The sequence below is a fragment of the Cynocephalus volans genome, chromosome 2, assembly GCF_027409185.1.
Source record: "Cynocephalus volans isolate mCynVol1 chromosome 2, mCynVol1.pri, whole genome shotgun sequence".
Classification (NCBI taxonomy): Eukaryota; Metazoa; Chordata; class Mammalia; order Dermoptera; family Cynocephalidae; genus Cynocephalus; species Cynocephalus volans.
Window position 1 is genome coordinate 171968559 of NC_084461.1, and position 24506 is coordinate 171993064.

The window sequence follows — 24506 nt, forward strand, 5'->3', positions numbered from 1 at the left end:
TCCTATAATGTCCTTTTCTGGTTTTGCTGTTAGGGTAATACTGTCCTCATAAAATGAATTGGGAGGTGTTTCCTCCTCTACTATTCTTTAGAAAAGTTTGTGAATAATTGGTATTAATTTTTCTTGAAATGTTGGGCAAAATTCAGGGTTGAAGCCATCTGGGTCTGTGCTTTCCTTTGAGGGTAGTGTTTGATTACTAAGTCAAGCTCTTTACTTGTCACATGTCTATTTAGATTGTCTATTTTACATTTATTAATTTTCAGTAGTTTATGTCTTTCTAGAAATTTGTCCATTTCATATGTTACCTAATTTGTTGGCATCTAGAGGTTCGTAGAATTCTCTTATAACCCCTTCTTTTTCTGTGAGGTGGTAGTAACGTCCCCTCTCTAGCTTCTTTTTGTGCTGTTGTTGTTAAATATTTTATTGAACTATGATTTCTTTTGTCTCCTTTCTTTTTTTTTTTTTTTGTGGCTGGCCACAGGAATCAGACCCAGGACATTGATATGATCAGTACCATACTCTAACCAAATGAGCTAGCTGGCCAGCCTGCCTTCTCTCATTTCTCATGCTAATAATTTGAGGGAGAACCTATTTTCCTGGACAATTAGCTGTGGTCAATTTGTTGATCTTTTCAAAACACTGGCTTTTGGTTTCAGTGACTTCTGTTTTTTTTTTTCTCTCTGTTTCATTACTTTCTGATTTAATCTATTTTGTTTCCTTCCTTGTGCTTTAGTTTAGTTGCTTTAGTTACCTTAGTTTGCTCTTCTTTAACCAGTGTCTTAAAGTGGACTATTACATAATCAATTTGAAATCTTTCTTTTTCCATATAGGCATCCACAGCTATAAATTTTCCTGTAAGCTTTAGCTATGTTAACTGTACCCCATAAGTTTTGCTATGTTGTGTCTTCATTTTTATTCATCTCGAAGTATTTTCTGATTTCCCCGTTGATTTTTTCATTGACCAACTGGTTCTTTAGGAGAGTGTTGTTTAATTTTTGCATAGTTGTGAGGTTCCCCAATTTCTTCCTGTTATTTATTTCTAATTTCATTCCATTGTGGTGTGGGAGTATACTTGGTATTATTTTTATCTTTTTAAGTTTATTGAGGTTTGTTTTATGGCCTAGCACATTGTCTATTCTGGAGAATGTTCCAGGAGAAAAATGTATATTTTATTTGGTTGGGTGGAGTGTTCTATAGATGTCTCCTAGGTCTAGTTAGTTTACAGCATTGTTCAAGCCTATTTTTTTTTATTATTGTTATTGTTGTAACATAGTTGATTGTACATATCTGTGGGGTACAGAGTTGAATATCATTACCTGTGTGCAACGTGTGATGCTCAAATCAGTATGGTTAGTATATTTAACATTATACAATGTAATTGTTTTTCATGGCCCTTTACCAATTTCTCCCTTACCCCTCCTCCCCACTCCCCCTTTCCCACCTCTGGCAGCCTCAGTTCTGTTCTCTCCTTTTGAAAGTTCAATGTATTATTGTGATTGTTGTTTCTTTCTTTCTTTCTTTTTAAAATTTGTTTAATTTTAGCTCCCAATTATGAGTGAGGATATGTGGTATTTCCCTTTCTCTGCTTGGCTTATATCATTTAATACAATTTCTCTATGTTCATTCATGTTGTTGTGAATAGCAATATTTCATTCTTTTTTATAGCAGAGTAGTATTCCATTTTGTACATATACCACATTTTCCTTATCCAGTTGTCCAGTTATGGACATTTAGGTTGGTTCCAACTTTTGGCTGTTGTAAATAGAACTGCAATAAACGTGGGGGGTGCTTTTATCCCTTTGACATGATGATTTCCATTCCTTTGAGTATATACTCAGCAGTGGAACTGCTGGATCATATGGCAGTTTTATTTGTAGCTGTTTGAGGAACCTCCATAGTGTTTTCCATAATGGCTGCACCAATTTAATTTCCCACCAACAATGTGGAAAGATTCCCCTTCCTCCACATCCTTATCAGCCTTTGTTATTCTCTGTCTTTTTGATAACAGCCAGTTTAACTAGGGTGAGAGTATATCTCAATGTGGCTTTGATTTGCATTTCTCTGATGCTGAGTGATGTTGAGCATTTTTTCATTTGTCTGTTGCCCATTCATCTATCTACCTTTGAGAAATGCCTATTCAGCTCCTTTGCCTGTTTTTTAATTGGATTATTTGGGTTTTTTACTATTAAGTTGTTTGAGTTTCTTGTATATTCTGTATTGTAATCCGTTGTCAGATGTGAAGTTTGCAAATATTTTTTCCCATTCTCTGGGTTGTCTCTTTGCTCTTTTAATTGTTTCTTTTGCTGTGCAGAAGCATTTTATATATATATGTGTGTATATATATATGTATTTGTGTGTGTATGTATATAAATATATATACAAACCCCATTTGTTTATTTTTCCTTTTGTTGCCTGTACTTTAGGGGTCATATTCGTAAAGTCTTTGCCCAGTCCTGCTTCCTGAAGTGTTTCCCTTATGTTTTCTTCTAGGTGTTTTATAGCTTCAGGTCTTATTTATTTATTTATTTATCTATCTATCTATCTATTTATTTATTTAATTTATTTATTTATTTTAGTATTCATATTGTTTCTTTTTTATTAGCATATTCATTATTACAAATCATAATTTTTTTGCCACGTACCTAATTTCTCTCTAACCCCACTATCCTTCTCCTTTCCCACATCTATTAATCATAGATTTGTTCTTTCCTTCTAAGAGTTCTGAAAGTTCAGTATATTATTGTGGTCTTTCTTTCTTTCCTTCTTTCTTTCTTTCCTTCCTTCCTTCCTTCCTTCTTTCCTTCCTTCCTTCCTTCCTTCCTTTTTAACACCCACTTATTAGTGAGGATATATGATATTTCTCTTTCAGTGTCTAGCTTATTTCACTTAGTTTAATTTCCTCCAAGATCATCCATGTTGCTGCAAGTGGCAGAATTTCATTCTTTTTTTATGGCAGAGTAGTATTCCATTTTGTGTATACACCACATTTTCCTTATCCAGTCATCTGATGATGGATATTTAGGTTGATTCCATATCGTGGCTATCAAAAATAGAGCTGTGATGAACATGGGAGTGCAGATATCCCTTTGACATGATGATTTCCATTCTTTTGGGTATATACCCAGCAGTGGGATTGTTGGATCATATGGTAGTTCTATCTGTAGTTGTTTGAGAAAATGCTGTACTTTTTTCCATAATGGCTGTGCTATTTTACAGTCCCACCAACAGTGTAGAAGAGTTTTCCATTCTCCATATCCTTGTCAGCATTTGTTATTCTCAGTCTTTTCTATAATGGCCTAACTACTGTGAGATGATATCTCAATGTGGTTTTGATTTGCATTTCCCTGATGATTAGTGATGTTGAGCACTTTTTCACAGACCTGTTGGCCATTTGTATGTTTTCCTTTGAAAAATGTCTATTCAGCTCCTTTGCCCGTTTTTTAACTGTATTATTTGTGTGTTTTTTTTACTGTGAAGTTGTTTGATTTCCATGTATATTGTGGATATTAATCCCTTGTTAGATGTATAGTTTGCAAATATTTTCTCCTGTTCTGTAGGTTGTATTTCTGCTCTGTTGATTCTTTCCCTGGCTGTTCAGAAGCTTTTTAGTTTGATATAATCCCATTTCTTTTTTTACTTGTGCTTATGTGGTCTTATTCATAAAACCTTTGCTCAGTCCTACTTTCTGGAGTGTTTCCCCAATATTTTCTTTTAGTAGTTTTATGGTTTGGGGCCTTATACTTAAGTCTTTAATCCATTTTGAGTTGATTTTGGTATATAGTGAGAGGTACAGGTCTAGTTTCATTCTTCTATATATGGATGTCCAGTTTTCCCAGCACCATTTATTGAAGAGGCAGTCTTTTCCTCAATGTATGGTCTGGTTGCCTTAGTCAAAGATCAATTGGCTGTAAGTATGTGGGCTGGTTTCTGGATTGTGTATTCTGTTCCACTGGTCCAAGTGTCTGTTTATATGCCCTTTCCATGCTGTTTTGGTTACTATAGCTTTGTAGTATAATTTGAAGTTGGAATAGTTTTATGCCTCTGGTTTTATTTTATTTTTTTTGCTGAGGATTTCTCTGGCTATTTAGGGTCTTTTGATGTTCCATGTGAATGTTAGGACTGTTTTATTGATTTCTGTGAAGAATGTCATTGGTATGTTGATGGGGATTACATTGAATGTGTAGATAGCTTTGGGTAGTATGGACATTTTCACAATGTTGATTCTTTCAATCCAAGAACATGGAATGTCTTCCCATCTTTTTGTGTACTCTTTAATTTCATTCAACAGTGATTTGTAGTTTTCATTGTAGAGATCTTTCACCTCCTTAATTAAACTGATTCCTAGGTGTTTTATTTATTTATTTATTTATTTATTTATTTATTGGTGGCTATTGTAAGTGGGCTTAATTTCTTGATTTCTCTTTCTGTTAGTTCATTATTGGAATATATAAATGCAGCTGATTTGGGGGTATTGACTTTGTATCCTGCAACCGTACTAAAAGTATTAATCAGCTCTAAGAGTTTTCAATAGAGTCTTTAGGTTTTTCTCTGTATAAGATCATGTCTTCTGCAAATAGGGACAGTTTGACTTCATCTTTTCTTATCTGGATGCTCTTTATTTCTTTCTTTTGCCTGATTGCTTTGGCTAGTACATCCAGTACTATGTTAAATAGGAATGGTGAGAGTGGATGTCCTTGTCTTGTTTCTGTTCTTAAGGGAAAAACCTTCAGTTTTTCCCCATTTAGGATGATTTTGGCAGTGGGCTTGTCGTAGATGGCTTTAATTGTGTTGAGATACTTTCCTTCTATACCCAATTTGATGGAGTCTTTATCATAAAGAATGTTGGATTTTTTTGAGTGCTTTTTCTGCAACTTTTGAGATAATCATATGGTTTTGTCCTTGATTTAGTTGATGTGGTGTATCACATTTATTTTATTTTATTTTTTTTTTTTTTATATTTTATGATTTATTTCATTTTTTAAATAAAATTTTTGTGTGGGAAATTTTAAACATATACAAAAGTCTGTCATCACTTAACTTCAACAATTTTCAACTCATTAGTGGAATTTGTTTCATCTATACTCTCCCATGCCCCTTGGAGAGTAGTAAGAATGGACATTGTCTCATTTTATCTGCTATATTTAAGCATATATCTCTAGGATTAAAAGGACTCAAAAGAGCATAAGCACACTATTATTATAATACCTAAAAACTTCAACAATTTTCCCTTAATAGCATCAACTAGCCAATCAGTATTGAAATATCTCTTTTTTTTTTTTTTTTTTTTAATTTTATTTTGTCGATATACATTGTAGCTGATTAATGCTCCCCATCACCAAAACCTCCCTCCCTTCTCCCTCCCCCCTCCCCCCAACCATGTCCTTTCTGTTTGTTTGTTGTATCAACTTCAAATAATTGTGGTTGTTATATCTTCTTCCCCCCCCCCCCCGGTTTGTGTGTGTATGTGTGTATGTGTGTGTGTGAATTTATATATTAATTTTTAGCTCCCACCAATAAGTGAGAACAAGTGGTATTTCTCTTTCTGTGCCTGACTTGTTTCACTTAATATAATTCTCTCGAGGTCCATCCATGTTGTTGCAAATGGCAGTATTTCATTCGTTTTTATAGCTGAGTAGTATTCCATTGTGTAGATGTACCACATTTTCCGTATCCACTCATCTGATGATGGGCATTTGGGCTGGTTCCAACTCTTGGCTATTGTAAAGAGTGCTGCGATAAACATTGGGGAACAGGTATACCTTCGACTTGATGATTTCCATTCCTCTGGGTATATTCCCAACAGTGGGATGGCTGGGTCGTATGGTAGATCTATCTGCAATTGTTTAAGGAACCTCCATACCATTTTCCATAGAGGCTGCACCATTTTGCAGTCCCACCAACAATGTATGAGAGTTCCTTTTTCTCCGCAGCCTCACCAGCATTTATCGTTCATAGTCTTTTGGATTTTAGCCATCCTAACTGGGGTTAGATGGTATCTCAATGTGGTTTTGATTTGCATTTCCCGGATGCTGAGTGATGTTGAGCATTTTTTCATATGTCTGCTGGCCATTTGGATATCTTCCTTAGAGAAATGCCTACTTAGCTCTTTTGCCCATTTTTTAATTGGGTTGCTTGTTTTCTTCTTGTAAAGTTGTTTGAGTTCCTTATATATTCTGGATATTAATCCTTTGTCAGATGTATATTTTGCAAATATTTTCTCCCACTCTGTTGGTTGTCTTTTAACTCTTTTAATTGTTTCTTTTGCTGTGCAGAAGCTTTTTAGTTTGATATAATCCCATTTGTTTATTTTTCCTTTGGTTGCCCGTGCTTTTGGGGTCGTATTCATGAAGTCTGTGCCCAGTCCTATTTCCTGAAGTGTTTCCCCTATGTTTTCTTTAAGAAGTTTTATTGTCTCAGGGTGTATATTTAAATCCTTAATCCATTTTGAGTTGATTTTAGTATACGGTGAGAGGTATGGATCTAGTTTCATTCTCCTGCATATCGATATCCAGTTATCCCAGCACCACTTGCTGAAGAGGCAGTCCCTTCCCCAGTGAATAGGCTTGGTGCCTTTGTCAAAGATCAGATGGCAGTAAGTGTGTGGGTTGATTTCTGGATTCTCTATTCTATTCCATTGGTCAGTGTGTCTGTTTTTATGCCAGTACCATACTGTTTTGGTTATTATAGCTTTGTAGTATAGCTTAAAGTCAGGTAGTGTTATGCCTCCAGCTTTATTTTTTTTGCTGAGCATTGCTTTGGCTATTCGTGGTCTTTTATTGTTCCATATAAATGTCTGAATAGTTTTTTCCATTTCTGAGAAAAATGTCTTTGGAATTTTGATGGGGATTGCATTGAATTTGTATATCACTTTGGGTAGTATGGACATTTTCACTATGTTGATTCTTCCAATCCAAGAGCATGGAATATCTTTCCATCTTCTTGTATCCTCTCTAATTTCTCTCAGCAGTGGTTTGTAGTTCTCATTATAGAGATTTTTCACCTCCTTGGTTAACTCAATTCCTAAGTATTTTATTTTTTTGGTGGCTATTGTAAATGGGCAGGCTTTCTTGATTTCTCCTTCTGCATGTTCACTATTGGAGAAAAGAAATGCTACTGATTTTTGTGTGTTGATTTTGTATCCTGCTACTGTGCTGAAATCATTTATCAATTCCAAGAGTTTTTTTGTAGAGGTTTTAGGCTGTTCGATATATAGGATCATGTCATCCGCAAACAGGGACAGTTTGACTTCATCTTTTCCAATCTGGATGCCCTTTATTTCCTTCTCTTCTCTGATTGCTCTGGCTAGTACTTCCAACACTATGTTGAATAGGAGTGGTGAGAGTGGGCATCCTTGTCTAGTTCCTGTTCTTAAAGGAAAAGCTTTCAGCTTTTCCCCATTCAGTATGATATTGGCAGTGGGTTTGGCATATATGGCTTTAATTATGTTGAGATACTTTCCCTCTATACCTAACTTATAGAGGGTCTTTGTCATGAATGAGTGCTGAACTTTATCAAATGCTTTTTCAGCATCTATAGAGATGATCATATGGTCCTTGTGTTTGAGTTTATTAATATGGTGTATCACATTTATTGATTTGCGTATGTTGAACCAACCTTGCATCCCTGGGATGAATCCCACTTGATCGTGATGAATAATTTTTCGTATGTGTTGCTGTATTCTGTTTGCTAGTATTTTAGTGAGGATTTTTGCATCTATATTCATCAAGGATATCGGCCTGTAGTTTTCTTTTTTGGTTATATCTTTACCTGGTTTTGGTATCAGGATGATGTTTGCTTCATAGAATGAGTTTGGGAGATTTGCGTCCGTTTCAATCTTTTGGAATAGTTTGTAAAGAATCGGTGTCAATTCCTGTTTGAATGTTTGGTAAAATTCTGCTGTGAATCCATCTGGTCCTGGGCTTTTCTTTGTTGGGAGCCTTCTGATAACAGCTTCAATCTCCTTTATTGTTATTGGTCTGTTCAAATTTTCTACGTCTTCACGGTTCAGTTTTGGGAGCTTGTGTGTGTCCAGAAATTTATCCATTTCCTCCAGATGTTCAAATTTGTTGGCGTATAGTTGTTTATAGTAGTCTCGAATGATTCCTTGTATTTCAGATGAATCAGTTGTAATATCGCCTTTTTCATTTCTAATTTTTGTTATTTGAGTCTTCTCTCTTCTTTTTTTTGTTAGCCATGCTAATGGTTTGTCAATTTTATTTATCTTTTCAAAAAACCAACTTTTTGATTCGTTGATCTTTTGAATTGTTTTTTGGTTTTCAATTTCATTCAGTTCTGCTCTGATCTTAATGATTTCTCTCCGTCTGCTAACTTTAGGATTGGATTGTTCTTGTTTTTCTAGTTCTTTAAGGTGAAGTGTTAGGTTGTTCACTTGCCATCTTTCCATTCTTCTGAAGTGAGCATTTAATGCAATAAATTTTCCCCTCAATACTGCTTTTGCAGTATCCCACAGGTTTTGGTATGATGTATCATTGTTTTCATTAGTCTCAATAAACTTTTTGATTTCCTGCTTGATTTCTTCTTGGACCCATATGTCATTAAGTAGAATGCTGTTTAATTTCCATGTGTTTGTATAGTTTCCTGAGTTTCGCTTGTTATTAATTTCTAGTTTTAATCCATTGTGGTCTGAGAAGATACATGGGATAATTCCAATTTTTTTGAATTTATTGAGACTTGATTTGTGACCTAATATGTGATCTATCTTGGAGAATGATCCATGTGCTGATGAGAAGAATGAATATTCTGAGGTTGTTGGGTGGAATGTTCTGTAGATATCTGCCAATTCCAATTGGTCTAGAGTCTTGTTTAGATCTTGTGTTTCTCTACTGATTCTTTGCCTAGATGATCTGTCTAATATTGACAGTGGAGTGTTCAGGTCCCCTGCTATTATGGTATTAGTGTCTATTTCCTTCTTTAGGTCTAATAGAGTTTGTTTTATAAATCTGGCTGCTCCAACATTGGGTGCGTACATATTTATGATTGTTATGTCTTCTTGATGGATCAGTCCTTTTATCATTAAGTAGTGTCCCTCATTGTCTCTTTTTATGGTTTTTAGTTTAAAGTCTATTTTGTCAGATATAAGAATAGCCACTCCAGCTCGTTTTTCTTTTCTGTTTGCATGGTAAATCTTTTTCCATCCTTTCACTCTTAGTCTGTGTGAATCTTTATGGGTGAGGTGGGTCTCTTGTAGGCAGCATATAGTTGGGTCCTGCTTTTTGATCCAGTCAGCCAGTCTGTGTCTTTTAATTGGGGAATTTAAGCCTTTAACATTAAGAGTTGTTATTGAAAGGTGTTGATTTATTCTTAGCATTTTATTGGTTGTTTGGTTGTCTTAGGTGTCTTTTGTTCCTTGCTTTCTGATTTACTGTTTGGTTTCTTTGTTTGTTGGTTCCTTAGGTTGTAGATAGTGTTTTTGTTAGCTTGTTTTCTCTTCATGAATGCCATTTTTATTGTACTAGCGGGTTTAGATTTTTCTTAGGTTTTTATGGCAGTGGTAGTTATTTTTCAGGAACCAAACCCAGTACTCCCTTGAGGATTTCTTGTAAGGGTGGTCTTGTGGTAGTGAACTCCCGCAGTTTTTGTTTGTCTGAGAAATATACTATTTGACCCTCATTTCGGAAGGATAGCCTTGCAGGGTAGAGTATTCTTGGTTGGCAATCTTTGTCTTTTAGTATTTTGAAAATATCATCCCATTCCTTTCTAGCTTTTAGGGTTTGTGATGAAAAGTCTGATGTTAACCTGATTGGGGCTCCCTTATAGGTGATTTGACGCTTCTCTCTTGCAGCTTTTAAGATTCTCTCTTTGTCTCTGAGTTTTGCCAATTTGACTATGACATGTCTTGGAGAAGGCCTTTTTGGGTTGAATACGTTTGGAGATCGTTGAGCTTCCTGGATCTGAAGATCTGTGATTTTTCCTATACCTGGGAAGTTTTCTGCCACTATTTTTTTGAATATGTTTTCAATGGAATCTCCATTTTCCTCCCCTTCTGGAATACCCATGACTCGGATATTTGAGCGCTTGAGGTTGTCTGATATCTCTCTCAGATTTTCTTCCATGTTCTTGATTCTTTTTTCTTTCTTTTTGTCTGCTTGTGTTATTTCAAACAGCCCATCTTCAAGTTCAGAGGTTCTCTCTTCAACTTCGACAAGCCTGCTGGTTAAACTCTCCGTTGTGTTTTTTATTTCGCTGAATAACTTCTTCAGTTCAGCAAGTTCTGCTACATTTTTTTTCAGGACATTGATTTCCTTGTATATTTCCTCTTTCAGATCCTGTATACTTTTCCTCATTTCATCATGATGTCTAGCTGAGTTTTCTTGTATCTCATTCAGTTTCTTTAGAATTATCACTCGAAATTCCTTGTCAGTTATTTCAAGGGCTTCTTGTTCTATAGGATCTAGAGTATGAGATTTATTAACTTTTGGTGGTGTACTTTCTTGATTTTTTGTATTTCTGGTGTCTTTTTTTTGGTGTTTATTCATTGTGGCAGGGGGTTTCACAGTCCACCGGTTTAAGACTAATGACTAACTAGGATGTTGCTGTTGTTGCCAATTTGGTATGGCTCCCGCCGTGACTGCTCAGTTGGCCTCTAGTGTCTTGTGTGTGTGGTTGCCTCGGGTCTTGGGCTTCTCCGGGGATCCACCTTTCTGGTCAGCTTGTACTCTGCTGGGCTGGTGGATCACGTACCACAGGGTGTGTGATCTCTGTTGAGCTTTCACTTTCTGTACAGGACTTCTCCCCGTTCCGTGTGCTCTGGCCCAGGCTGTTAGATCGTGCAGTGGCGACCCCACCGGGTGTGTGGTTTCTGTCGAGTCTCCGCCTCCCTGGCCGCACGTCTCCCCCCTCTGTGCACACTGTGCTGGGTTGGGGCGTGTCTTCTGCACCCCTCGTCTATCAGCTGGGCCTTCAAGACCCTGCTCAGCACCGCCTCGCCCAGGAAGTCTACCAGGTTTCTGCTAGGCACAGACGACCGGTCTCTCTGGGTGCCTTTGTAACACTGTGTAGATCTTTCTCGGGTCTTGTTCACCTTTGTATCCCCCCGGTATAAACCGAGTCTAGTGCCCGCCTGCAGCCTGCTCTCCGGCAGGTTCAAGCGGACCTGGGAACTCTCCTACCACACTATTCCCAACCAGAAATTCGTTAGGCTTTTTTCCAAACTGGTGGTCGCAGAGATGGTATCTGCCTCCCAGTAACAGGAAGTTTACCGGGGCCGGAGTCCAGGGTGTGGTGGAGTGACAGTCGGCCCGCCCGTACTTCCTAGCCCTCCCAAAACTGGTCGGGACGCCCCACACCCCCAGTCCTGCCAGAGAACCGTGGAGGGAGTGGGAGAGGAAGCCGGCCCGCAGGGTCCGGAAAGCCCTGCGCCAGGCCAAGCAAATGGGCTCAGTGATGGCCGAGCAGGGCGGAGCTGCCCGCACCTGGGAAAATGGAGGCAGCACCGGGGCAGTGAGTGGCCTGGTGGTGCAGTCGGGGAGCCGCGTGGGCAACCACCCCCCGAACAGAGCTGTGCCAGGGATCACTCACAGTGCTGTGCCAGGTCCGGCGCTCGCTCTGTCTCTGGTTTGTTGCCTTCCGTGTTCTCGGCGCTGCCGCCTCGGGCTGTTCAGTCGCGGCGCCGCTCGGGCGCTCCCAGGAGTCTTCTTTAATGCCGGCCTGAAACCTCGAATCTTGAATAGGGCAGCTGGCCGCCTTCAGTGCGGCCCCAGCCTCCGGGATCCTGGCTGCATCCACAGCAGCCCTGGCGCCGTGTTCCCTGTTTCAAGACTCACTTTTGCAGCTAAGAATCAGTTCTTTTCCTGCTCCACACTTCAAAGCTGTTGCCTGTAAATGAGGCAGCCTCTCCTGCCGGGGGCAAAGTGGCGTTGAGCCCCCACGACCGGCCAGCAGCAGCAGTCCTCCCTTAAGAGATGGCCAGAGGAAGGTCCACAAGTTTCCCGGCTGCCTGAGGCCCAGTGGCCACCTTTTCCACCTCAGCTACTCCGCGCCAGCCGCCGCAGCCGCCGCCATCTTGAAACCTCCCGTATTCTGTATCACATTTATTGACTTGCATATGTTGATCCATCCTTGCATCTCTGGGATGAATCCCACTTGAAAATGGTGTGTAATTTTTTTGATGTGCTGCTGTATTCGGATTGCTAACATTTTGTTGAGTATTTTTGCATCTATGTTCATAAGAGATATTGATTTGTAGTTTTCTTTTTTTGTTGTATCTTTGGTTTTGATATCATGGAGATACTTGGGAGAGTGGCCTCTGTTTCAATTTTTTGGAATAGTTTGAAGAGAATTGGTATTAATTCCTCTTTAAAGGTGTGGTAGAACTCAGCCATAAAGCCATCCAGTCCTGGGCTTTCCTTTGTTGGGATGCTGTTGATTACTGCTTCAATCTTGTTGCTATTTATTGGTCTGTTCAGGTTTTTTGTGTCTTCTTGGTTCAGTCTTGGTGGTTTGTATGTCTCCAGAAACATATCCATTTCCTCCAGGTTTTCATATTTGTGGCATATAGTTGTTTGTAATAGTCTGTAATTTTTTTGTTTTTGTTTTTTGGGGGTTTTTTTGTATTTCTGTTATATCAGTTGTAATGTCTCCTTTTTCATTTCTGTTTTTTGTAAGCTGAGGTTCTCTCTTCTTTTTTTTTTTTTTTTTTTTTTGGTCAACCTAGCTAATGGTTTGTCTATTTTGTCTGTCTTCTCAAAAAAAAACCAGCTTTTTATTTCATTGATCTTTTGGATTGTTTTTTGGGACTCTGTATCATTTAGTTCTTCTCCAATCTCAATTATTTCTTTCCATCTACTAACTTTGGGAGTGAATTATTCTTGTTTTTCTAGTTCTCCTAGGTGTAACATTAGGTTGTTTACTTGAGATCTTTCTATTTTTTTGATGTAAGCATTTAGTGCTATAAACTTCCCTCTTAGTACTGTTTTAGCCATATCCCACAGGTTGTGATATGATGTGTCTTTATTTTCATTGTTTTCTAGAAATTTTTTGATTTTCTGTTTAATTTCTTGTTGGACCCATAGGTCATTCAGGAGTCTGTTGTTTAATTTCCATGTATTCGTAGTAGTCCTGAGTTTCACTTGTTATTAATATCTAGTTTTAATCCATGGTGGTCTGAAAAGATAGTTCAGATGGTTTTGATTTTTTTTAAGTTATTAAGACTTAATTTGTGACCTAACATGTGGTCTATTCTGGAGAATATTCTGTGTACTGATGAGAAGAATGTATATTCTGTTGTTGTTGGATGAAATGTTCTGTAGATATCTGCCAGGTCCAATTAATCTAAAGTGTCATTTAAATCCTGTGTTTCTCTGTTGATTTGTTGCCTATGTGATCTGTCCAATGTTGAGAGGTGGGTGTTTGGGTTCCCCACTATTATCATATTTGTGTCTATCTCTTTCTTTAGGTCTAATAGTGATGGCTTTACATGTCTGGGTGCTCCAGTGTTGGGTCCATAAATATTTATGATATGTCTTCTTGCTGGATAGGTCCCTTTATCATTATATAGTGACCTTCTTTGTCTCTTATTATGTTTTTTGGTTTAAAGTCTATTTTATCTGATACATTAATAGCTACTCCTGCTAGTTTTTTATTCCATTTGCATGGTATATCTTTTTCTATCCCTTCACTATTAGTCTGTGTATGCCTTTACTGGTGAGATGAGTCTCTTGAAGATAAGCATATAGTTGGGTATTGCTTTTTGAGCCAATCCATCAGTCTGTGTCTTTTGAGTGGGAAATTTAATCCATTTACATTTAGGGTTGTTATTAAATGGTATTGTTTTACTCTGGGCATTTTATGGCTTCTTGTTTAGATGCTTTGAGTATCATTTGTTTCCTCTCCTTTGATTATTGGTCATCAGTGTTTGCAGGGGTTTTTTGAGATAGTAAGATTTAATTTATTTTATCTTTCTCATTTGCACTTGTGTTTTACTAATGGGTTTTGTTCTTGTGCGTTCATGGTAGTGATTATTGTTTTTTGGACTCCAGGTGAAAGACTCCCCTGAGGATTTCTTGCAAGGCTGGTCAGGTGGTGATGAATTCCCACAATTTTTGTATGGGAAATACACTACTTCTCCCTCATTTCTGAAGGATAGCCTTGCTGGGCACAGTATTCTTGGCTGGCAGGGTTTTTTTCTTTTAGTATTCTGGATATGCCATTCCATTTTCTTCTCACCTATAGTGTTTCAGTTGAGAAGGCTGCTGTTAGTATGATGAGGACTCCCTTACAAGTGACTTGACAATTTTCTCTTTCTGCTTTTAGGATTCTCTCTCTTTGTCTTTGAGCTTTTCCAGTGTGACGATAGTGTGTCTCAGAGAGTATCTTTTGGGATTGAATCTGTTTGGGGATCTTTGAACTTCCTGGATCTGAAGGTCTGTGTCTCTCCCTATACCTGGGAAGTTTTCCTTTATTATTTCATTGAATACATTTTCAATGCCTTTACCTTTCTCCTACCTTTCAGGAACACGCATGATTTGGATGTTTGTGCACTTAAGGTTGTCTGCTAGCTGTCTTAGGCTTTCTTCATTTTTTAAAATTCTTTTTTCCTTTTTTTCTCTGCCCTGGTTATTTCATAAAGACTGTTTTCAAGTTCAGAAATTCTTTCTTCCGATTACCATAATCTGCTGCTTAAGCTCTCAGTCGTGTTTTTTTTTTTTCTTTTAGCATATCTTTCAATTCCCAGAGTTCTGCTACATTCTTTTTTAAGGTATTAATTTGTTTGTAAATTTCATCCTTCATATCATGGATATTTTTTCTCATTTCATTGTGTTGTCTTATAGAGTCCTCTCTTATCTCATTGAGTTTCCTTAAGGTAGTTTCTCAGAATTCTTTTTCAGCCATTTCAAAGGTTTCCTAGTCTGTGGTGTCTGATACTTGAGAGTTACTGTATTCCTTTGGTTGTGTCATATTTTCCAATTTTTTCATATTTCTTGTATCTCTACATTGATTTCTGGATATCGGGCAGGTCACTTGCTTCTTCTATTCCTCTGGAATGGACTTTGAGGAGAAAGATTTCTTCCTGTTTTTCCAGGTTCCTCCAGTGACTCTTCTTGTGTTGATGAAGTCAAATACATGGTGGACCAATGCACGGTGGTCATGGATGTTTTTAAGGCAGTGTTTTTAAGTGCAGTGTCCTTGCAACAGAAGTAGCTGTGGTGGTGTATATTGTGGACCACTTCTGCAGAAGCTGTGCAAGGCCTATGGTGGTGGTATGGGGTCTTGCCTGGCATGTGGGCTTCTCCAGGGGGCTAGGTGGTGGGCTGATTGGTGTGCTGGCCTGGTTTCCTACTTGCCTGGCTGGGGTCTCCTGTCTGTAGCAGCATGACACAGTGTCTTGCCTAGACCATGGGCTGCTTGGGGGGCTGGATGGTGAGCTGGCTGGGTCTCCCGTCTGCCTGGTTGGGGCCTCCCCCATTCACTGTGGAATGGTGCAGGGTCTTGCCTTGTGAATAGGCTGCTGGCGAGGCTAGGCAGTGGCCTGGCTGGGTCTCCTGCCCGCCTGGGTGTTGCTTTCCCCATTGGCAGCAGCAGTGCAGTACAGGGTCATGCCTGGCCCATGGGTTGCTTGGGGGCTGGGCAGTGGGCTCTCTGGGTCTTCTGCTTGCCTGGCTGTGGCCTCCCCTGTCGGTGTTGTTGCAGGGTCTTGCCTGGCTCATGGGCTGCTCAGGGGTACATTTGAATGTTAGGATTGTTTTTTTCTATTTCTGTGAAGAATGTCACTGGTATATTGATGTGGATTGCATTAAACCTGTAGATCACTTTGGATAGTATGGACATTTTCACCATGTGAATTCTTCCTTTTTTTTTTTTTTTTTTTTAGTTTTTTAAAATTTTTTTTTAAATTTTATTTTGTCGATATACAATGTGGTTGATTATTGTGGCCATTACCAAAACCTCCCTCCCTCGTCCCTCTCCCCCCTCCCACCCAACAATGTCCTTTCTGTATGCTTGTCATGTCAACTTCAAGGAATTGTAATTGTTGTGTCTTCTTCCCCCCCCAGTTTGTGTGTGTGTGTGTGTGTGTGTGTGTGTGAATTTATTTATTTATTTTTAGCTCCCACCAATAAGTGAGAACATGTGGTATTTCTCTTTCTGTGCCTGACTTGTTTTACTTAATATAATTCTCTCTAGGTCCATCCATGTTGTTACAAATGGCAGTATTTCATTCTTTTTTATAGCTGAGTAGTATTCCATTGTGTAGATATACCACATTTTCTGTATCCACTCATCTGATGATGGACAATTGGGCTGGTTCCAACTCTTGGCTATTGTAAAGAGTGCTGTGATGAACATTGGGGAACAGGTATACCTTCGACTTGATGATTTCCTTTCCTCTGGGTATATTCCCAGCAGTGGGATAGCTGGGTTATATGGTAGATCTATCTGCAATTGTTTGAGGAACCTCCATACCATCTTCCATAGAGGCTGCACCATTTTGCAGTCCTGCCAACAATGTATGAGAGTTCCTTTTTCTCCGCAACTACACCAGCATTTATCATTCAGAGTCTTTTGGATTTTAGCCATCCTAACTGGGGTTAGATGGTATCTCAGTGTGGTTTTGATTTGTATTTCCCGAATGCTGAGTGATGTTGAGCATTTTTTCATGTGTCTGTTGGCCATTTGTATATCTTCCTTAGAGAAATGCCTACTTAGCTCTTTTGCCCATTTTTTAATTGGGTTGCTTGTTTTTTTTCTTATAAAGTTGTTTGAGTTCCTTGTATATTCTGGATATTAATCCTTTGTCGGATGTATATTTTGCAAATATTTTTTTCCACTCTGGAGATCATTGAGCTTCCTGGATCTGAAGATCTGTGATTTTTCCTGTACCTGGGAAGTTTTCTGCCATTATTTTGTTGAATATGTTTTCAATGCAATCTTCATTTTCCTCCCCTTCTGGAATACCCATGACTCAGATATTTGAGTGCTTAAGGTTGTCTGATATCTCTCTCAGATTTTCTTCAATGCCTTTGATTCTTTTTTCTTTTTCTTTTTTTTTTTTGTCTGCTTGTGTTATTTCAAAGAGCCCATCTTCAAGTTCAGAGGTTCTCTCTTCAACTTCCGCAAGTCTGCTGGTTAAACTCTCCATTGTGTATTTTATTTCGCTGAATACATTCTTCAGTTTGGCAAGTTCTGCTACATTTTTTTTTCAGGGCACTGATTTCCTTGTACATTTCTTCTTTCAGGTCCTGTATACTTTTCCTCATTTCATCATGATGTCTAGCTGAGTTTTCTTGTATCTCATTCAGTTTCCTTAGAATTATCACTCGAAATTCCTTGTCAGTCATTTCAAGGGCTTCTTGTTCTATAGGATCTAGAGCTTGAGAGTTATTACCCTTTGGGGTGTACTTTCTTGATTTTTTGTATTTCTGTTATCTTTTCTTTGATGTTTATTCATTGTGGCAGGGGGTTTCACAGTCCACAGGTTTGACACTATTTTCTGACTAAGATGTTGCTGGGGTTGCCAATTTGGTATGGTTACCTCAGTGACTGCTCAGTTGGCCACTAGTACCTTGTGTGTGTGGTTGCCTCGGGTCTTGGGCCTCTCCGAGGAGCCACCTCTCTGGTCAGCTTGGACTTGGCCTGGCTGCTGGGTCTCAGAGTGGTACTGCAGGGTGTGTGGTCTCTGCTGAGCTTCCACCTCCTGTGCTGGACAGCTCCTTGTTCTGCGTGCACTGGGCTGGGCTGCTGGGATGCACGGAGGCACCGCAGAGCGTGTGGTCTCTGTGGAGCTTCCCTTCCACTGCTGGATGTCTCCCTGCTCCATGCACATTGGGCTGGGCTTGGGATGGAGCTGAGAGGCGACTGTGAAGCCTACCTGCTGCTGGATCACACAGTGGTGTCCCCCCCACAGGGTGTGTGGTCTCTGTGGAGCTTCTGCCTCCCCCACTGGACATCTCCCTGCTCTGCGTGCACTGGGCGATGGTCCCTACCTCCCTCTGAGGAATGCTGCAGACAATTTGGGTGAAGGCTGGCACATAGGAAGCACTTCACAGATGTTAGCTGAGGTTGGGGCTATCGGCATGAGTCAGATGGCTGTGGATTCTCGGTGCAGACTGTCATTAGTTGTTCCATGAGCTTGCAGATCCACTCCCTCTCACCATGTGAATTCTTCCAATCCAAGAGCATGTACTGTCTTCCCATCTTTTTGTGTCCTCTTTAATTTCTTTCAGTAGTGATTTATGGTTCTCATTGTAGAGATCTTTCACCTCCTTGGTTAAATTGATTCCTAGGTATTTTTTATATATATATATATATATTTTTGTGACTACTGTAAATGGGCTAACTTTCTTGATTTCTTTTTCTGCTAGTTTGTTACTGGAGTATAAAAACACTACTGATTTTTTCATGTTGATTTTGTGTCCTGCAATTTTATTGAAACTGTTTACCAGCTCCAAGAATTTTTTTTGTAGAGTCCTTAGGCTTTTCTATACATATATATAAGATCATGTCATCTACAAAGAGGGACAGGTGGACTTTGTCTTTTCCAATATGGATGCCCTTTATTTCTTTCTCTTGCCTGATTGCTGTAGCTTGTACTCCCAATACTGTGTTAAACAGGAGTGGTGAGAGTGGGCATCCTTGTCTTGTTCCTGTTCTTAAAGGAAAAGCTGAAAGCTTTTCCCCATTCAGGATGCTATTGATGGTGGGTTTGTTGTATGTGGATTTTATTGTGTTGAGATATCAAATCTGCTATTTTCCTGTTGAACTTCTTTCTAGTCTTTCTTGAATCCCTATATGAATCTATGAATCTATGTATCCCTATAGAGTAAGGAAATTATTCTCTTAAGTGTGATTTGTGTGGCAAGTATTTTCTTGTAGCTTCTTTTTATCTTTGTTATGATTTCTTCCATGCAGGATATATAAAATTTTTATATAGTTGACTTTATGTAAGTTTTATAGCTTCTTATCACACTCAGAAAATCCTTCTCTTCAAACTTGTAAGAAAAATTTCTCATGTGTTTTTAGAGGTACTTGTGTGGTCTCATGTTTTACAACTAACACATTGATCCAACTAGTTGTCTTTATTTTCTTATAAGGAATACATAAGAAACAGGCTTATGATTTTCCAGAGGTCATCTTAGTTGCCCCAGCACCTTACTGAATAATCACATTTTTATCATTGATAGCAAGTGTCATCATCATAATACATTATTAAGGAAGCTTTTATAAAAGCTGTGTTTTCTAGAGAATCTTTCAATACTGATAAACATGGATCAGAGGAGAAGGAGCGATAGATCCTGCAGGGGAGAATGAGGTGACCCAAAGGAGCAAAGCCCTAGAGATGAAGGTCAAACCTCAGGACATGGGCTCCTGCTAGTGACAGCTCCTGCACATTGTCACCTGAGTGGCAGCAGAATGCTTCTGCCCACTTTTTATGTTATTCTTTAGCTCTCTACAGGTAGGACTCAGTTTTCCTCCCATCGCAGATGGCAAGAGTTTTACCCAAAGGCTTGTCACTCACTGTCCCATTACTTCTGCTTCTGTTGTGTCTTCCACTGACCATGAGCTCATTGAGGGCAGGGATTAGGACTTTCTTCTATGAGTTTCCAGGGACCAGGTGATGCTGGCCTAGCGTCTAGGCCCATGTGGCTCTAGATCACTTCAAACATAGCAACTCTGAATTGAGATGGGTTGTTTGTGAAAAACACACTCTGGATTTTGAATACTTAGTACTAAAAATGTAAAATATCTCCATTTTTTATATTGATTACATGTTGAAATGATAGTATTTTGGATATTTTAGATCAAAAATATATTGTTAAAATTAATATAACCTCATTCTTTTTATTGTGTTAATGTGAATACCATGAGTTTGAATTTCATGTGTAGCTAGTATTATATTTCTGTCAGCAGTGCTGGTGTAAGGTGTGTAGTAGATGCAGAATTGATGAACTGATCAAGCCAGGTAGAGAGGATCTTCCTGTTTGGATTCCACTGAAGGCTGAAAGAGGAGTCCTTCAGCCTCCATGTCCAGCCTCTGGGAATCCTGTGAAGATTCATTCACCAGCTTTTCTCTCCCTTCTCAGGATCACATGCATCAGAGGACAGCAGAGGATGTAAGCCGTGCACATCTGGTGTGGGTTACACCAATCATTCCAATGTCCTTCCTTCATGCATATCCTGCACGGTTTGTGGACAAGGTATAGAACAAATTGACCCTTTGCCAAGAGGTGGAGTGGGGGTGGTGAGGTGGGAAATGTAGCTGATATGGACTTAGAAACTTCAATTCCAGGCCAACTTGGTCTTCATAATACACTATTCCATGACTATGTCCTTGCAATAGAATAAAATTAAAATTAAATATATAATGCATTCCACTTTGTAGGGAAATCATTTAGTGCTCAGTTGGAAGGCGTAGAGTAATAATCTGCCCCTTGTGGAAGAGGCCAGGCTCCCTCGGATGCATTTCCAGGGACGACTGCTGCTGCTTTCACCATCCCTTGATTTGTAAACTCAGCAAACATTTGCTGAGCACCTACCACAGGATACACAGAGAGTGCACTGGGGCTGGCTGTGAAATGGACATTTCCTTAGAGGCAGACATGAGCTAGAAGTGGAACCAGGCCAAGGTGGCTTTGCAGCATGAGACAGCCTGTAGAAGAGAAGAGGACACTCGGCACAGGGAGTTGGCAAGGTGCAACAGACCAGGACATGTTTGAGCTGGACCTTAAAGAATGAATAACAGGATTTCAAGTAGTAAAGGGAGAACATTTCCTGCTATAGGTCCAGAATGGTGGATTAAAAATAGCCTCTTCCATTCAGGAATGTGCCTAATTCAACTCTGGGTTTATGATGATTTTCGTGAACTCTGCTAGGGAGTTTGGGCCTGTTGACAGATTTTTGAGTCTTCCTGTGACATGGTCTGCTTTGCATTCAACAAAGATCACTCTGAACACAGAGGGCAGGGTGATGGGAGGAGTGGACATCAGTGAAGCAGGTCAGAGGATGTAGTAACATCCTGGAGTGGACTAAAGGGAGCCCCTCTGAGCATCTCCCTGTCCTTGCAGTCACGCTGCCTCCTGCTGCAGGGGACATGCCCCATTCTGTCCCAACCCTCAGCTCCATCAGGTTTCTTCTTAACCTGGACTACCTTCTTTCCTCATGAATCAGGCCTTTCCTGACCTCAAGTCCCACCTTCCAGAACCTTCCACATTAACTCCAGCACACATTAATCTCTGTTTTTGAACCTGCTAAATCTTTTAGGTCTGTAGTATCAAAAAAAGTGTGGCCTAGAGGAAAGGATTTGGGTTTCAGCTGTGACAGGGGCCTGGTCCTGGACCAGGCTGTCGTTCGGTGTTCCCTGTGCTCCTGGCAGGTGCTTGGCCTGTCTCAGCCTTTATGTCCTAAGACCCCTCCCTCCTCTCCATAGAGCCAGGCTTTTGGGAAGTCATCTAAGGGCTCCTCTTTATCCAGGGTGTACTGGTCCATTTTCTGTTGCTTATAACATAATACCTGAAACTGGGTAATATGAAAAGAAGATGAAATTTATTTCTTACGGTGTTGGAGGCCAGAATCCAAAGTCCAGGTGCACATCTGGTAAGGGCCTCCTTCTTGGTGGGGAGTCTCTGCAGAGTCCCCTGGTGACCGGTCTATCACATGGCAAGGATGGCAAGAAGGCTTTCATGTGCTGTCCTTATAAAGTCACCAATCCACACCCATGATAAATCACGAAGCCATTAACCCTTTACTCCATGGATGGATTAATCCATTCACGAGGACACAGTCCTCACAATCCAATCTCCTCTTAAAGGCACCACCTTTCAAATACCATAATCAGATTTCCACATCTTAACACTTTTACAATGAGGATTAACTTTTGGGACACAAAAAACTTTTGGGGACACATTCCACCCATAGCACAGGGTCTTTCAGGTGATACCCCTGCACCTCCCTTGCTACTGACCTTGTGATCCCAAAGCTTCCTCCTCCTTCTTCTGATGTAATAAACAACAAATTATGCTCCTTTCATGTGACTCTGGGTATTGGTTACAGCTAAAGTGTGTCTGTCCTCTATGTGCCCCGTGTGTATTGACACAGAAACCGCCCTCAGATCTCCTCAGTGAACTGAATTGAACTGAGTGTCAGGGGATTTCTGTTGTGAGGAAGGTTATAGAGAGATCAGAGAAACACATCCTCAAACCTTATCTTTTGTCTCCAGATGAAGAGGAGAAAGGTCCCTGCACCACGACCAGAGACACAGTGTGCCAGTGCAAGCCTGGCACTTTCCGAGGAAAAGATTCCCCTGAGATGTGCTGGAAGTGCAGTGCTAGGTAAGACACAGGAAACAAGGGGGCCCCCAGCAGCTCAAGGGAACCCCCAGAAGACCCAAGTCTCCTTGCACCCCATCCTCACCCCCAACCCTGTGTGCCTGTGGGGTTTTCTGATCCTGCAGGGCCCATCCTGGTCCATCTGCAGGTCCCACCTCTGCCCCTGAAGTGGCCCTTTCCTACGCCTTCTCAGCACGTTTTCCCCTTGGCCAGGCCGACCAGCTCAGTGGGCACAGGAGGCCAAGACTTAGGGCCGTGATACTTTTAGGAGCCCATGAACTGTCTTAATTTATTTCGAAATCATAAGAAAAAGAACTGCATAGAATCCAGCCTAGGTTATATTCATATTTAAAACAACTGAGTCCTAAGATGTAACTTTAATTATTTTTTTTCTCAAGAAGGAGCCCAGGAAGACAAAAGTCCCCATGGCCCACAAAATCATCATGAACGTGAGCATGTAGCTCCTTCTAGATTGTCATAAATACTTGATTCAGTTCAGGCAGTCTTGCCCCTGACTCCCGATACCTCAATAGAGCTTGTCCTTTCCCTAGTTTTGCTATTAGAGAACAATAGTTAAGTGACTGTTCTCTGACCCCTTAGCATTTGCTGTGATTGTAGGATGGTCAAACAGGTGGAAGACAAGAGCTTAGTTATATTTAAAGTTGACTGCAGGACATGGCTCAGCTCATGGCCACATGGGCTTGTGACCGGCCCTTAGCATGGAGCCTTCCCTGTTACCCAGGGAAGCTCAGCGTGTGCCCTGCAGAGAAGGCTCCTGAAGGCTGCAGCTCTGACCAGTGAACAGGGGGCCCTCAGAGCTCATATCCTCCCACAGAATCAACAAGTGGCAGTGGGGGGACCTCTGGAGATATGAGGAGCCTGTCCTTCCTCTGACAGCTTCTCAGGGACATTGGGCAGGGAGGGGGCTCCCTCTCTTAGCCCATCTGGCAGCTTCTCTCACAAAACCTGTCACTTCCCCTGTGTGTTCCCAGGTGCCCCAATGGGATGGTTGAGAAGAGTCCCTGTACACCCTGGAGAGATCTCATGTGTGTCCCCAAAGAATCAGGTAGAATGGCCACTGGGGAAGCCCGAACCACTGGAGAATCGGTGACCACCAGCCCGGGGACTCCTGCCTCTCCCTGTCTTTACTCAGGCAGTGAATACCTCATTATGGGGATTATGATTGGAACTCTGATTGCGTCATTCCTATTGGGGCTGATGGCCATACTTCTTTGCAGGAGGTACTTCTATCCAGGTGAGTGTTGGCTGGGGGTAGAGGTCTGGCACCCTCCATCCTTTCCCGTCCCAGTCCCACTCTGTTCCCACAGATAGAAATGCCTCCTCTGTCTCCCAAATCCTGGTGTCTTCCCGGCCTGGCTCTGTCTTCTTCCCTATGATTTCTCCTCCACCACCTGCCTCATGAGCACCCCATGGGGACCAGGGTCTCACCAGCCCTTTCTCTCAGGGCTAATGGCCGCCACATCTCCCGGCCAGCTCCTCTGTCTTCCAGGCTTAGCCAGGGCAGAGGGGCAGTCAGCTCCTGGACTTGGGACAAGGTTCAGGACAAGGAATGGTCGTGGGGGTTATTTACACAGCTTTGGCCGGAGCAGGATCAGGGATTCTACACGTGATGATTTTTACTCCATTTCCCCTTCTGCTCCCCCTCCCGAGGGTGCCAAGAGTTGGCATGACCTGATCACTGTCCCCAGGCACAGGACTCTGTGTCCAGAGTCTGAGTCCTGCCCACCCCCGCCCCAGCCCTGCTTCAGGGAGGGAGGTGCTGTGGGAGGCCCCTGCCCACTTGCTGAGGAGCCACACCTTCTCTTGCAGGGTGTTATGGATGTGTCTCCGAGTGGATGAACAGAGTAAGTGGGTTTCTCCAGGACCTGCGGGAACTGGGTGCTCAGGAACTGCTTCCAGCCTGCAGCAGAACTGGGTGGATCCATCCCAGACTGGTCTTGGTTCATTGCCCAGGCTCTCTCAAGTGGCCTGGGGGCTCAGGGTGGACTGTAAGGGGCAAGTGGCCATTTTGAGCCCCCCGTCGACTGGTGGACCATGCTGTAGCCCTGACCTTCCTGCTGCCTGAAGACACCCCCAGGCCACAGCCCTGCACCCTGGGGTGGAGGTCAGTTGGGGGGTGGTGACCCCTCCTTAGCTCAGCATCAGGATCATGGTGCCAGCAGCAGACACTGGACATGCTGAGCCTCCCTGGGTGACCCTATGGGAGGG

General features: G+C 41.1%; 1 protein-coding gene across 4 annotated transcripts in view; it reads left to right on the forward strand.

Moving 5' to 3' along the window:
• The window catches only part of LOC134369526 (tumor necrosis factor receptor superfamily member 10A-like), a 48273-nt gene that overhangs the window by 17932 nt on the left and 5835 nt on the right, over nt 1-24506 (forward strand). For 2 of the 4 annotated variants that reach the window (XM_063086000.1, XM_063085999.1), the window contains exons 3-6: nt 20037-20150; nt 22169-22280; nt 23270-23532; nt 24108-24142. In XM_063086000.1, coding sequence (XP_062942070.1) covers nt 20037-20150; nt 22169-22280; nt 23270-23532; nt 24108-24142 — 524 coding nt within the window. Of the gene's footprint in view, nt 1-20036; nt 20151-22168; nt 22281-23269; nt 23533-24107; nt 24403-24506 lie in introns of all 4 variants that reach the window. The other 2 variants (XM_063086001.1, XR_010022621.1) reach the window with 2 other exon arrangements.